General features: G+C 35.8%; 1 protein-coding gene across 2 annotated transcripts; it reads left to right on the top strand.

The window, feature by feature from the left end:
- The first annotated feature begins 3,561 nt into the window (after nt 1-3,561).
- LOC144562027 (patatin-like protein 6) lies at nt 3,562-6,416 on the top strand. 2 transcript variants are annotated; one of them, XR_013513957.1, is made up of 3 exons: nt 3,562-4,755; nt 5,760-6,302; nt 6,334-6,416. XR_013513957.1 is itself a non-coding variant. In XM_078311151.1 (2 exons), exons 1-2 carry the CDS (start codon nt 3,676-3,678, stop codon nt 6,039-6,041), a joined length of 1,362 nt encoding a protein of 453 aa, XP_078167277.1. In that variant the 5' UTR covers nt 3,562-3,675; the 3' UTR covers nt 6,042-6,416. The 2 variants fall into 2 exon arrangements, 1 of the variants encoding a protein (XP_078167277.1); XM_078311151.1 differs by having other exon boundaries at nt 5,760-6,416.
- Nucleotides 6,417-12,514: the final 6,098 nt, after the last annotated feature.

Here is a 12,514-nt window from a genome sequence, read left to right as displayed (position 1 = left end):
CCTTCCATCTCTCTCTATTGTTCACTTTCTTTGTCTTTTGTCCTTTTTGTTGTTGAACATGCCATGAGCGACTAAGCAATCATTTTCTAACGTGAAAACATGTAATCTTGAATTCTTATGAGTTTAATCTAATGTTTATTTATATTCGTCATTTGCTTATGATCTGAATTCTTTATAAGATTTACTCTTTGTATTACTACTTGACTTGGTGCGTACTAACCTCAATACACATGAAGATGTACACTCCATGATATGCGTATAGGGTTGACCAGTAGGTAGAAGATACAATTACCTTAGATCAAAGTAGAATAAGCGTAATTGTTGATCTCTTGTGATCCGAACTTCAGTTAGAAACATGTTAGAGTATAGATTAGTAGACGAATGTCACGCTCTATAAACTGATAATGGAGTAATCTTAATTGTTATTATTATGAAAGGCATATAAGAATAACATAATGATCAAGACATATTTGTGATGAAATTACATAGGATTTTGCCTTGTTTTCTCACATTTATGTTTAATTTACTATTGTATTTACTTACTATTGCCCAAGTTTGTGTTTTAATGCATAAACCATGTTTTGGGGCTATTTTACATCATATGGAGCAAGAATCGAGTCGAGCGGAAAAGCGCAGCATCAGTTCTACAACTCTGTTACGGACCGCATAAAGTGATGCGGAGGTGATGCTCATTACGGACAGGAGATAGCCAAAATCCAGTGAACCACTGTATGGTTACAGACCGTACAACTTCATATGGTCCGTAACAGCAGGCGCCCCTTGGTGAATAACTGCTCCAACTGTATCTAGATCAGAGCCATTGGACTCCAACTCATCTCCAGATGCCCCCTTACTCCTATATATACCCTCTGGACTGAAGAACAACATAATCTTAGATCTACTTTGTATTCTTCTTGTATAGTTTAGTTGTGAGGAGTGAAAACATGCTATTTCCCGGCTAAATACCTTGTTCTCAGGGCTAGGCTATAAACATTGTTACTCATGATACTTTGATATATATTTTGTGTTTGATCATTGTTTAGTCTTTTGTGGTTTAATATCTTTTGCGCTTTATGTTCAATCTCTCTCGGTTTTGCTTTGTTATTCTAGACCGCCATTGTGATAGCCACATATGGTAAATAGTCACATTAGATTAACCATATCGAAAAATAGAGAATAAAAATACTAGACTATTGGGGGAGATCTTAATCGAAGAAGCCAATAGTCGGATCCACAAAAGTATACATGGAAGTCTCGACAATCGCAGATGAATGTCACATTGTCTTGCCTTACCATGGGACACCCTATAGGATCATCCGAGGGACCTAATCAAGTGAAGGTTGTGACTTTGGGCTAATCACAGATCTACTTCTACTTCTCAAGTCAAGCCTTAACGACAAGACTAGATTGGTAGTGTGACTGAACCTCTAAAAAAAAAGCAATCTCGCTTGCTTCTTCTTAGCCCTATATTTTGGGGTGAACGACCAAACCCGTCTCTCACGATCGAACTCAGATCGAGTTAGGTACTGACCTGAAATAAACATAATGATTATTTTTCTGAATTTATTAACACTAATGTTTATATCGCTAAATTATGTGTTTATACTAACGAGTTTTAACAAATTTCATAAAAAAAAAACTAGGCTAGCATGTGTTTGTGCTCACCAATGACAAATGAATTTGGTGAACATGATTTTAAAAATCTATTGAATTAACTTTAAACAACGAATCAAACTATTAAAACTCGTATACATTGTTAATGATACGTGTATATGCAAAATTTTGAAAGTTTTAAATTCATTTATTACAAAGTATAGCGGTAAAAAAATAAACTTTTATATGTTATTTTATAAGTTATTTTATGATTTTTTTTTCATTATTATTTTTTATTGTTTGATTATGTACTAAATAAATTCAAAATTTTCAAAATTTTGCATGTAACCACTAGAGGTTTAGGGGGCTGAGGTGTTAATTAGGTTGTTCATTGATTCATTGATTGATATAAATAATTTATATGATAAATATAAGTTGTTAACAAATCAGGTTCATAATCCACATCTCATTTTATTAGCAAAAGAGTGTTAATTCTACGAATTAATTTTTTTCAACAAGTGTCACAGACATATTTTATTATTTATATCTAAAATTTTAAATTAAAATCTCAGGTTTAAACAGTCTATTTTGTTCATTTTACGTTAGAGATGCATCCGTAAAATATTACTTTGTAAGTCATTACAGTTAGAGTGGGGAAAATGGCATGGCGGAGCCGGCTCCATCACGGAACGGTAAGGTACGTGTCATTGTTCCGTGTCATGATTCACGTGTCGCGTGTCGTGATCACTCCTTGTCATTTTGATCACGGCATGGCACGCGAAAGATCCGGTCACAGCACGTAATCACGCAAGTCACATGTAATTAAGACGGTTAGATCTTAATCAAATGATGAATCTTGAATAAACTGCTTTAAATTATGAAACAAATAGTTAAACGTGAGAAACGTGATCAGTTACGTTTGGACACAATATGCAAGTCACGCCGTGACTCGCATACCGTGACCACCCCTTAACATTTTGATCACGGTAAGACATAGTACGAGTCACTGTTCACTTAGTCACAGCACGGCACGAGACCAAAATCACAGCATGTTAATCACAGCACAGCACGTTTTTTCCACACTAGTTACAGTCTCAAATATTAGGATACTGTCTACATACGTCAGCGTGCAAATGCAGTAAATGCCCCTCTCAATTGAAGAATGAAGATGTTATTTTATTTGCAGTATTCATGTACTCAATGAGAATGAGGTGTTACCTTTTGTGGTTGGAGTTGTAGATTAATAAAAGGACTCAATGTGAGGCCGGCAGAGTGGGACCACACAGTGAGTCTGAGACCTCTTTCTGTGGCCCCAGTCCAGATACTTGCACACGGGTGGAAGATCTAAACCGTTCGATCTGTCATTTGACCATTCCAGCAACGGTCGGTCGTCACCCGGTTTTGTCAGATAGTGAAAAGAATCATTTGATTACCCGGAGACCAGAGTATGTGTAGTAAATTAAAATAGCCGTCGTACATTGGTTGGAGAGTAGGCATTTAATAAAATTATCTAATATAACTTTGCCATGTTATCTTCAGTAAACTATTGTATATAAGGTGGTGTGCAGTTAGTGAAATTTATTTTTCTTCCAACGCTCAAACAGTCATTTAATCACACATTTCAGTCGATTAATGGCGGTCAGAGACTATTATATTAGACTGGGTCACTGGGCTGTACAGACACAGTGCTTGCCGTACAAGATAATACTGAATTCTTACAAGTATGAAAATAGAACTCCTCCTCAGCCAAGTATAGAACCCCTTGCTGTTTAGACAACAGCTGGTATGCTTAAGGCGTAGCTGTAAAGTTTACACCAGGTGTAGGCATGTAATACAAATAGAAGAGAGAGGAGGAGATAAAAATTCAACGGTAATAGCCGGAAAAAAAGGACAAACATGGAAGCGCAAAACCCCTTCGTTTCGTCTTTTTGTTCGTTTCGTCCCTTTCCCTTTCCATTTCTTTTTCGATTGCACGCATGCTCGGCACTCTTTCCATTTTAATCCTCCTCCTCCTCCTCCTCCTCCTCCTCCTCCTCCTCCTCCTCCTCTCTTGTTATTTTCAAAGGAGAAATTTATTCGGCGATGGATTCAAAGGAGGTGCATGACGAAACCAACAAAGGCAACAGCACAAGCACAGACAAACTAAACTATGAGATATTTTCAATTTTAGAAAGCAAATTCCTTTTCGGATACGCTGATCCTACAAAATTGCTCTACCTTCCCAAGGAGCCGACTCCGACTCCACCGCCTCCAAACCCACAACCTCTTTCTCTTCAGCGTGGCCGTGTTTGCATCCTCTCTATTGATGGCAACCCCTCTATTCATGGAGGAATCATGGCAAGCAAAGCCCTTTCTTACCTTGAACAAACCCTTCAATTAAAATCAAGCGATCCACAAGCCAGAATTTCAGATTATTTTGATTTGGTTGCTGGTACCGGTATAGGGGGCGTTTTATCTGCAATGCTTTTCTCCTCTGATGATGGGTCCCGTCCGCGTTTCACTGCAGACGACACATGGCGCTTTTTGACAAACTGGTGGCCAAAGTTACATGCTCAGAAGACGCACAAGAGAGGCGGCTTTCTCTGGCAGAGAAATAGACCTCTCCATTCAGCCACAAAGGCCATGGAAGCTGCCATGAAACAACTGTTTGGTGAAAATCTCACTCTCAGAGACACGCTCAAGCCGCTATTGATTCCTTGTTATGACCTACAAACATCTGCACCCTTTGTTTTCTCACGGGCAGATGCAATTGAATCTGAGAGTTTTGATTTCAGACTATGGGAAGTGGGTCGGGCCACCTGGGCAGAAGCGGGCCGGTTTGAACCAGGGGAAACCCGATCTCAAGATGGAAAAACCGTTTGTTTTGGCATAGATGGTGGTTTGGTGATGAGCAACCCTGCATGTGTTGCCATAACTCATGTGTTGCACAACAAGCTGGAGTTCCCATTTGTAAGAGGGGTTGAGGATGTACTTGTGGTGTCAGTGGGCTGTGGGTCAGGGAGTAGCGGTGAATTGGCTGGAGGTGAGTGGAGGAGGTGGGGGAAGAAGGAGTGGGCCCAGCCAGTGGCAAGGATTGCAGCTGATGGGGGAGCTGAATTTGTGGATCATGCTGTGGCCATGGCATTCGGCCAACACCGTGCTGCCAATTATGTCAGAATTCAGGTTTGTGTTCATTATTTATTTTTATTTTTCTATTTTCATTTTATTGCAAGAGTTAATGTCCTACAATGGATACTCTAGATTGTGTTGTAGCTAATAAGATGCTGCTAGTTGGTTCCTAGTTTTAAAAACCTTATATTATAATAGACAAAGATGAAAGATGGCTTCTGCTTTTCATTTTTGAATAGCTTTTGTGGGGCCGAAAATATGTGGCTGATTCTTTCCTGATGAGTGGTCTTCCATCTTGCCATCTTGGGTAACATAACATAACACAACATAACATTTGTCCTCTCCTCTCCTCTCCTCTCCTCTCCATTGGCCACATAACAGGAGGGAGAGATTCATTAAAGTGATGAGTATTGTTTGCTCCAACAGCTGGGGTTGGGGCTCCATTATGAAAGCTCAAATTAGATGCTTAGCTTGAAATGTGATTTAGACAGTGCAGTTATAACTTAAGTTGATAAAGCTGATAGATATAACAGCATCTCGATCAAGCTTCATGAAATGAAACCCTGTTCATATGCTATTTCCTTGGCTTGGAGTGTAAATGATTGTATTCTTTTAGGATGATTTGGATTGATTTATCTGTGCAGTGTATTTAGTCCATTGTGACTGCCCTGGTACATTTGACAGCATGGGGGATATGTTTTGGTATGTTGGAGTGGAAGTTTTCCCTAACTGAAACTTACAAACTTATTAAGTAAATTTTAACAGGTTTTATATGGCTGGTTTTTATGCTTTTGTTGTAAGTTAAGTTATGTAAATTGTTTGACTTTACTCACAAGTCAATACTGACATTTGTCAAAAATGTTGAACCAGTTGGCTATTCGAGGTAATGGAGATGTTTTTGATATGTTGGACTAATTTCCTAATTTAATATGTAAACTCATTAGGTGGCAGGTGTTTATGTTAATTTACACAGCTTTGATATGACCGGTTCATGTGCTCTGTTGCAAGCTAAATTATTATTCAAATTGATTATGATTATATTTTTTATAAACAAACAGGCATACAGTGCTCCAAGCCCCTCAGCACACAAATCGGATCCAGAATGCCATTTGGGTTCGGGTTCTATAGACCCAGTTGCCCTTGAGGAAGCGGCAGAGCATATGTTGAAGCAGAAGAATGTGGAGTCGGTGCTCTTTGCAGGTAAACGGGTTGCTGACTGCACCAATAAGGAGATATTGGATAAAGTTGCTAGTGAGCTTATTCAAGAGCACCGTACTCGGCATTGTCGGATTGCACCTACAGTTGTTATAAAACAATTAAACTCTTCAGATCGATCCTAATTTAAATGCATAACTGGGAAATTTAAATCCTAATTTCAACCAATAACTGAGGCGAGCAAGGTTGCTTAAAATCTGTATTATTTTTCTCTCTTTGCCCCGGTATTATTGTTTCCGTAGTGGGTCCTGCTATTTTTTTACATGGCAGTTTAGAGGAGATAAAGAAAAAGAAAGAAAATAAAGAAAAAGTAATTTGTGAATATTGATTGGAGTTATTAGGGAAAGTAGGGAATGGAAATTGTAATCTCTTTGATGAATCCTTCCGTTCTTGTTTATAATTGGAGAATTTGCCTAGATTGCTCTTGTTTTGCATTTATTATTTATTCTTGTAAATAATAAAATTTTGGTTGTAAGAACAAATCCATTTCTTTGATTGCCTCTGTGATTGTGATGAACAGTAGAACGTTTTGTACAATTAATTAATTAATCAATCAAATAATGAAATAGCATTGGATTCCATCTATCTCTTTCATTGATCTTTGAATATGTATAAAAACTACTTTATCCTTGTCACGATGAAATAGTTTACATTTTTATTTTTTATTTTTTATATTTAAGCGAAAGGCCAGTTGAGCTTATCTTCCAATGCAGGTGTGAGATGTGCCGATCTAAAAGACAAACATTTGTGTGGTAGTGGCAAAGGAGCAGCACGCATCCTGCTCAATATTAATTGAGATCGATCAATAGAGAGACAAGTTTGCATATTATATTATTATGTACCTATAACTACAATGATTGCTTCTCTCTGTGTCTTTAACAATGATTAAGGTTGGTACACTGCTTCCAACCACGCTCATCAAACATTACTAATTAATAACACATAAACACTCTCTCTTCTCTCTTTTGTATGCATTCCAAGTTAAGTTATGAGAATGTCAAATTTATAAAATTTAGGAACTCATATGGTTTCATTGGCAAAATACCATATGAGTTTTTTAAATTTAAATTTTTATTGAAATGACTTCAAATAACAAATTCGAATTGTTGAAACGAATCTACTAGACAAGTTATGAGAATGTCAAATTTATAAAATCTCGACTTAATTTAGTATAAAGTCAAACGGAAAAAAAGAAAGAAAGAGATTTATAAGTTAATTTTTAAAAAAAAATCTTGACTTAACTTTGTACTAGATTAATTTGAAAATTTATAAATTTCATATGTAAACACATCACTTGTAAAGTAGATCGATTTTAACCGTATGAATTTGTTATTTGAAGTCAATCAAATAGATTTTAGATCAGATCCAGACCGTCTGATTCAAATCCGAACCAACCTAGCCCTTTAATATTCGTATCAGATTCGAATTTGACAGTCCAGATCTAAACTAAAAAACTGGATTACTTGAGGAGATCCGACCTCATAGATTTTAGAGTTAAACTCATAAAGAACTTGAAGCTTAAGAACATCCTAGCTAGACTCTTCAGTCTTTTTCATTTTTATAAACCTTAATTGACATTAAATTTTAAACATGCAATCTTTTACATAAAAAAAAAAAAAAGACATTACGTTAACCAACTATATTAGATGTACTTTCAATGAGAAAGACGTTTTTAGTTGTTTCTTCTATATATGGGCTGAATGATTTCCCATTGTTTGCTGGCACAAGCAAAGCAATTCCCTTCATGGAATTGCAAAGGATGATAGCGACTTCATTTTCGAATGCACATAATGAAACAGTCTATATCAATAAATGAGATCATTTAATAGGCCTCCCTAAAGCATCTAATCTTAGTAAAAGCCATTATTGCTTTCAAACGGTGGCATTTCGATATAAAAAAACAACACACAAAAATAAGGCAATTCCTTTGAAAGTTACATAGGTCAGAATTAGCCCCTATAGGTTGTTTCCCTAAAGTTGAGACATGTAGATGTAGTGCAATGGAGGATCCTTTTGCCCAACTTGTACAAGTTTCATACCTGATCCACCTTGACCTTGGTAAGGCACTATGCAATAAACTTTCGGGTTATTTCATCTTTTGAACCACATATTAAATTCAAAATTGTGAATTTCCCAATGCCACACAAACTCACAAATGGGGGTCAGGGGAAACTATAAGAAAGAAGAATAATTATATGAATCACCCCACTCTCATCCTCCATCATCCTCCTATCTCTTAAACAGATTTTAGATGTGTTTTTTTTTTTCCATGTCGTCCACATTTCTCATGATCTATGAGAAATTTCGTGAATCTAAAATCACAAACGTATTCTACGCAATTTTATCTTTCAAATGAGATCCATGATGACATATTTTCGAGTTCATCGTCACACAAGTATTTATACCTCATCGTATAAGTATTTATACCTATACTTGTAAGTATTTATCTCTAATCGTGGACCCAGCATCTCCCCATCATCTTCTCATCTCTTAAATAGATTTTAACTTCTATAAACTAACTTAACTAACTAGTTCAATTAAATTTATTCTAAACACTGTGATTTTTCAAGTTTAATTAAATTCATAGGTATAAATACTTGGAAGATAATAAATTAATACTTGCAAACTAAGATATTAATACTTGCATTTCTAACTTAATATGACTATATGGGGGACCACTCAAACTACATGGGGAGAAAAATCATACACGTTTTTAGAGGTGATTTTTTTTTCAATGTCATCAACATTTCTCACGATCTATGAAGAATTTTACGAATCTAAAATCACGAACGTATTATACGCAATTTTATCTTTCAAATGACGACATACTTTCGGGTTCATCGTCACACAAGTATTTATACCCCATTGTGCAAGTATTTATACCTATACTTGTAAGTATTTATCCACAATCGTGGATCCGCATCTCTGTATCAACCTTCCCCAATCATCACTGCGTTAACATTTCTCTAACAAAAAGTGGAGATATCCACTTGTTTCATTAGAAACAAAATATTGTTCTTACAAAAGCAGTGATCCAGGATCACTGAAGCAAACCTAGATACTAGAGTTAGCTACTTTACTGATACAATACATCATCAGAAGCTTAACTAGAGTTAATCATGAGAACATAGTAGTTTGAGACTAGAGATTAATACGATACAAAGTAGCAATGTATACAAAATAGAATTAAGCTATGGCAGACTAAGATTAGAAAACAGGAAGACTGTAAGAGGGTGCAGTAGCATCTGGCTATTCAGAGGATAGAAGAGCTGGCATGATTTGTGTTTGGAGGATTGAAGTAGGCTGCATCTGCTGCATTATGGTCGGCTCTGTCTCGGAGGTATTCCGACAGGTCTGATCCCTCTAATCCAATGCAAGGTTCTTCCTTGAAATCCCAGCTATTGCTGTCCCTATGACAATGGAGTTACATCCATAGGTAAAATCAAGGTTAATTTAAGATATGTATCATCAGCATTTGACTTACACCAATAGGTTGTTAGTGAGATAATTTGTGATCCTAAAGATGCTAATGCTGGTACAGTGGCATTGTTAAAGCATAACTTATTACAAGATAACCAAAATATCAAGATGGTAGCTGCCCTAATTAGTTCTATAAGAAGACTATCTTTGAGTGGAATACATGCATCTAATTGCCACAGATCAGCTATATGAGTGCAGTTAAAAGAAAAGTTATTATGGCATGCAATCCATGACAAAATTGATGAGATAACTGGGCATGTAACAAATAAATGATCTATAGTTTCTGGAGAGTTACAAAAATAACATGTTTGATCTCCTACCCAACCTTTCTTGGTTAGATTGTCTTTAGTTAACACTTTACCTTCTTTAACTAACCACATGAATATTTCTATTTTAAGGGGAATCTTTGTTTTCCAAAGGGTAGTGTATTGTTGGTCTTTAATTCCTAATTTGAATTTTCTTAATGATTATAAAAAAAATAACATGCAATAAATGTTGGTGCATAAGCACACCCTTAAACCTGCCCTAAGACCATCATATACAGAAATAAAACCTAATCAAGACAGCGAAATTACTTTGTTCCATCTTGAGCGTGTTGTTATTCGACACTCAATCGAAATCAAAGGCTTAAACACTTCTAAAGCCCTTCTTGAACGCTTGAACTTTAAACTTGATGCCTCATATCCTTCCAAAACTTACAGCAATGGCTATCGAGATTCTTCTCCAAAATTGCTTGAACATAATCTCGTCTTTAGACTTAATAGAGCAATATAAAGAGGCTAACCCTAATTTCAAAATTGATCTGAGAGAATTGATTTATGCTGCCTTGGAGACCCAGCCCTTAAATACCCGTGAAAATGCTATAATTTGCCAAGTTGTTATGCTATAATTAGCCAAGTCGGTTCAGAATTAAAATTCTAATTTGGCTTAAGAATAACCATAAATTGTTCTAGAAGCATCTTAGAAGTAAACCAAATATGACCAGAATTAATCTAGTCATTTTATTATTCTAATTTATCATGAGTCCATATTGTAATATTTCTAATCGGTCCATCAATAATTAGAAATAATTACCTAAATATTATATACATATTTTGGCCCATATCCTAATTAAAATACGTACAATGCCTAATTAATGTTACAAAGTTATTATGAATTTGATCACTTGTTTCACCAACTCAATCACCTTAGAAAAATACTCTTTTAATGCCTCTTTCTCCTTCATTTGTAAATTTTGAATATCTCTCTTAAGGGTTAAAAGTTTGACGGCTCTAATCTTTTCGGTATCTTGAAACTCATTTTGCAAAATCTGTCAGGCTTCTTTCGAACTTGTCACACCGATTATTCTTGAAAAAATCTTGTCGGTGATGGCTTGTTGAATTAAATAGAGAGCCTTCACATCTTTCTTCTTATTCTCATTTTTCTCATCCGATGTCTCAACCATTTCTTTTCCCTTCTTATCTTTTTTCTTTTCACATCCTTCTTTCACTATCTTTATACTCCAATAGTCATAATTCTCGCCATCAAAGACCAGTTGTGCACCTTGTGACCACCATGCACCACTTTGCATAGCCATCACGCTTTATTAGAGAAACCTCACTTGAACTCTCACACAATCTATGCTCTAATACCACTTATGTTGGCCTAATCAAGGCCTATGTTATTTTGTTTAGTATTTTAGTGGAAAAGAGAAAGACAAGAGAGAATAAAAGTAGCAAAATTTTTCATATTATATTGATATTTTCTCACACACTTACATTGAAATGACACCTTACATGTTATATAGACTTATACGAACCTTCTACACACTTTCCTCTCACTAAATAGCATTTAATACCCTCATTTAACTCCTCTATTTTCTAGATACGAATTTCTACTTCCCATGACAACCTAGAAGACTACAAACATTAACTTCAACATAGAAGATGTCAGGAGCTGAAGCTGGCGCCAATTTGGGGCTGATTCAATCGATCAGATCATGCAAAGGAGAAGGACTGCATGGGTCGATTGGTTGACCGTCCCAGCAAGGTGTGCTGTGTTTTGTGGATTGTTATCGATTACAGGAACACCGTCTTGACTCATGTTTATGATTTTATGTAAGGTCAGCTCGTCTGTAATGATAACTTCCTTCAGTGGGCGAGGATCCTTCGTTGGTCGAGGATACTTCACCCGGGGGTTAGGAGTTGGCATAACAAAGTCCTTCTTGTTAGAATTTCTGGTGGTCCTGGGCCTCGAACTCCCAAACAGCGCAACAAAGCTGCAAGAAAGATTGTTAAGAATCCCTCTCCTAATAGTAGAAAATAAGTATATAATATATAGTTGATTTTTTTGGTATTTTGTATGCAATAAGATCAAACAAGAAAAGTAAATATGCAAATTAGTTTTTATGGTGTTTTATGCAAATAAGATGCTGAAAAGAAAAGATACAGGTTTTTGACCTAGGCCCAGTTATTGTTAAACTTCTAAGACAGCGCAAATACCCTCTATGATTGGAGAATATCTACTCTATCCCCGGCAACGGCGCCAAAAACCTTGATGACTCGAAATGAGACTACTAACTTTTACTATATATAAATATATACTTAGTTACCCTAATGCTACTCTGTTGGATTACAAGCGCATAATCCTACGGTGTAGTAGTGTCGGGTGTCGATCCACAGGGATAGATCTTAGTAGTTTAACAACAATAACACTAGTCTAGGTTCTTCGGTTTTGTTTGGGTTGTGTAAATTGTTTTGTGTTCTAAAAGTTATCTTTTGTTGATTACTTTTACATGTTGAGTTTATGAATTAGATGTTATATATATTTTGTTCCTTCAGTTTAATGTTTGACTTTAGAAGTGTTCAAGAAGATGTTCTTAGTCTTAAACCATAAAACTCTAAATCATAATAAACATATAACTCTAAAATGTTCACAATCTTGATAATTAGCATGGAACACTAATATATCACAAAAAGGATTGTCGTGTTAGTTAAAGTACATTGTAGTTCTATGAATGTTGATAAAAGATTATCATTTGATAACACGAGTGTATGAAAGGTTCCATACATTGAACAAGACTTAACAAATGAAACATTATATGGATTGTGTTTGTGTCATTAATGTTTTCATTGTGTCT

This window comes from Carex rostrata, chromosome 11 (assembly GCF_964058835.1).
Source record: "Carex rostrata chromosome 11, lpCarRost1.2, whole genome shotgun sequence".
In the NCBI taxonomy this organism is placed as follows: Eukaryota; Viridiplantae; Streptophyta; class Magnoliopsida; order Poales; family Cyperaceae; genus Carex; species Carex rostrata.
This window is presented reverse-complemented; position numbering and strand designations above follow the sequence as displayed.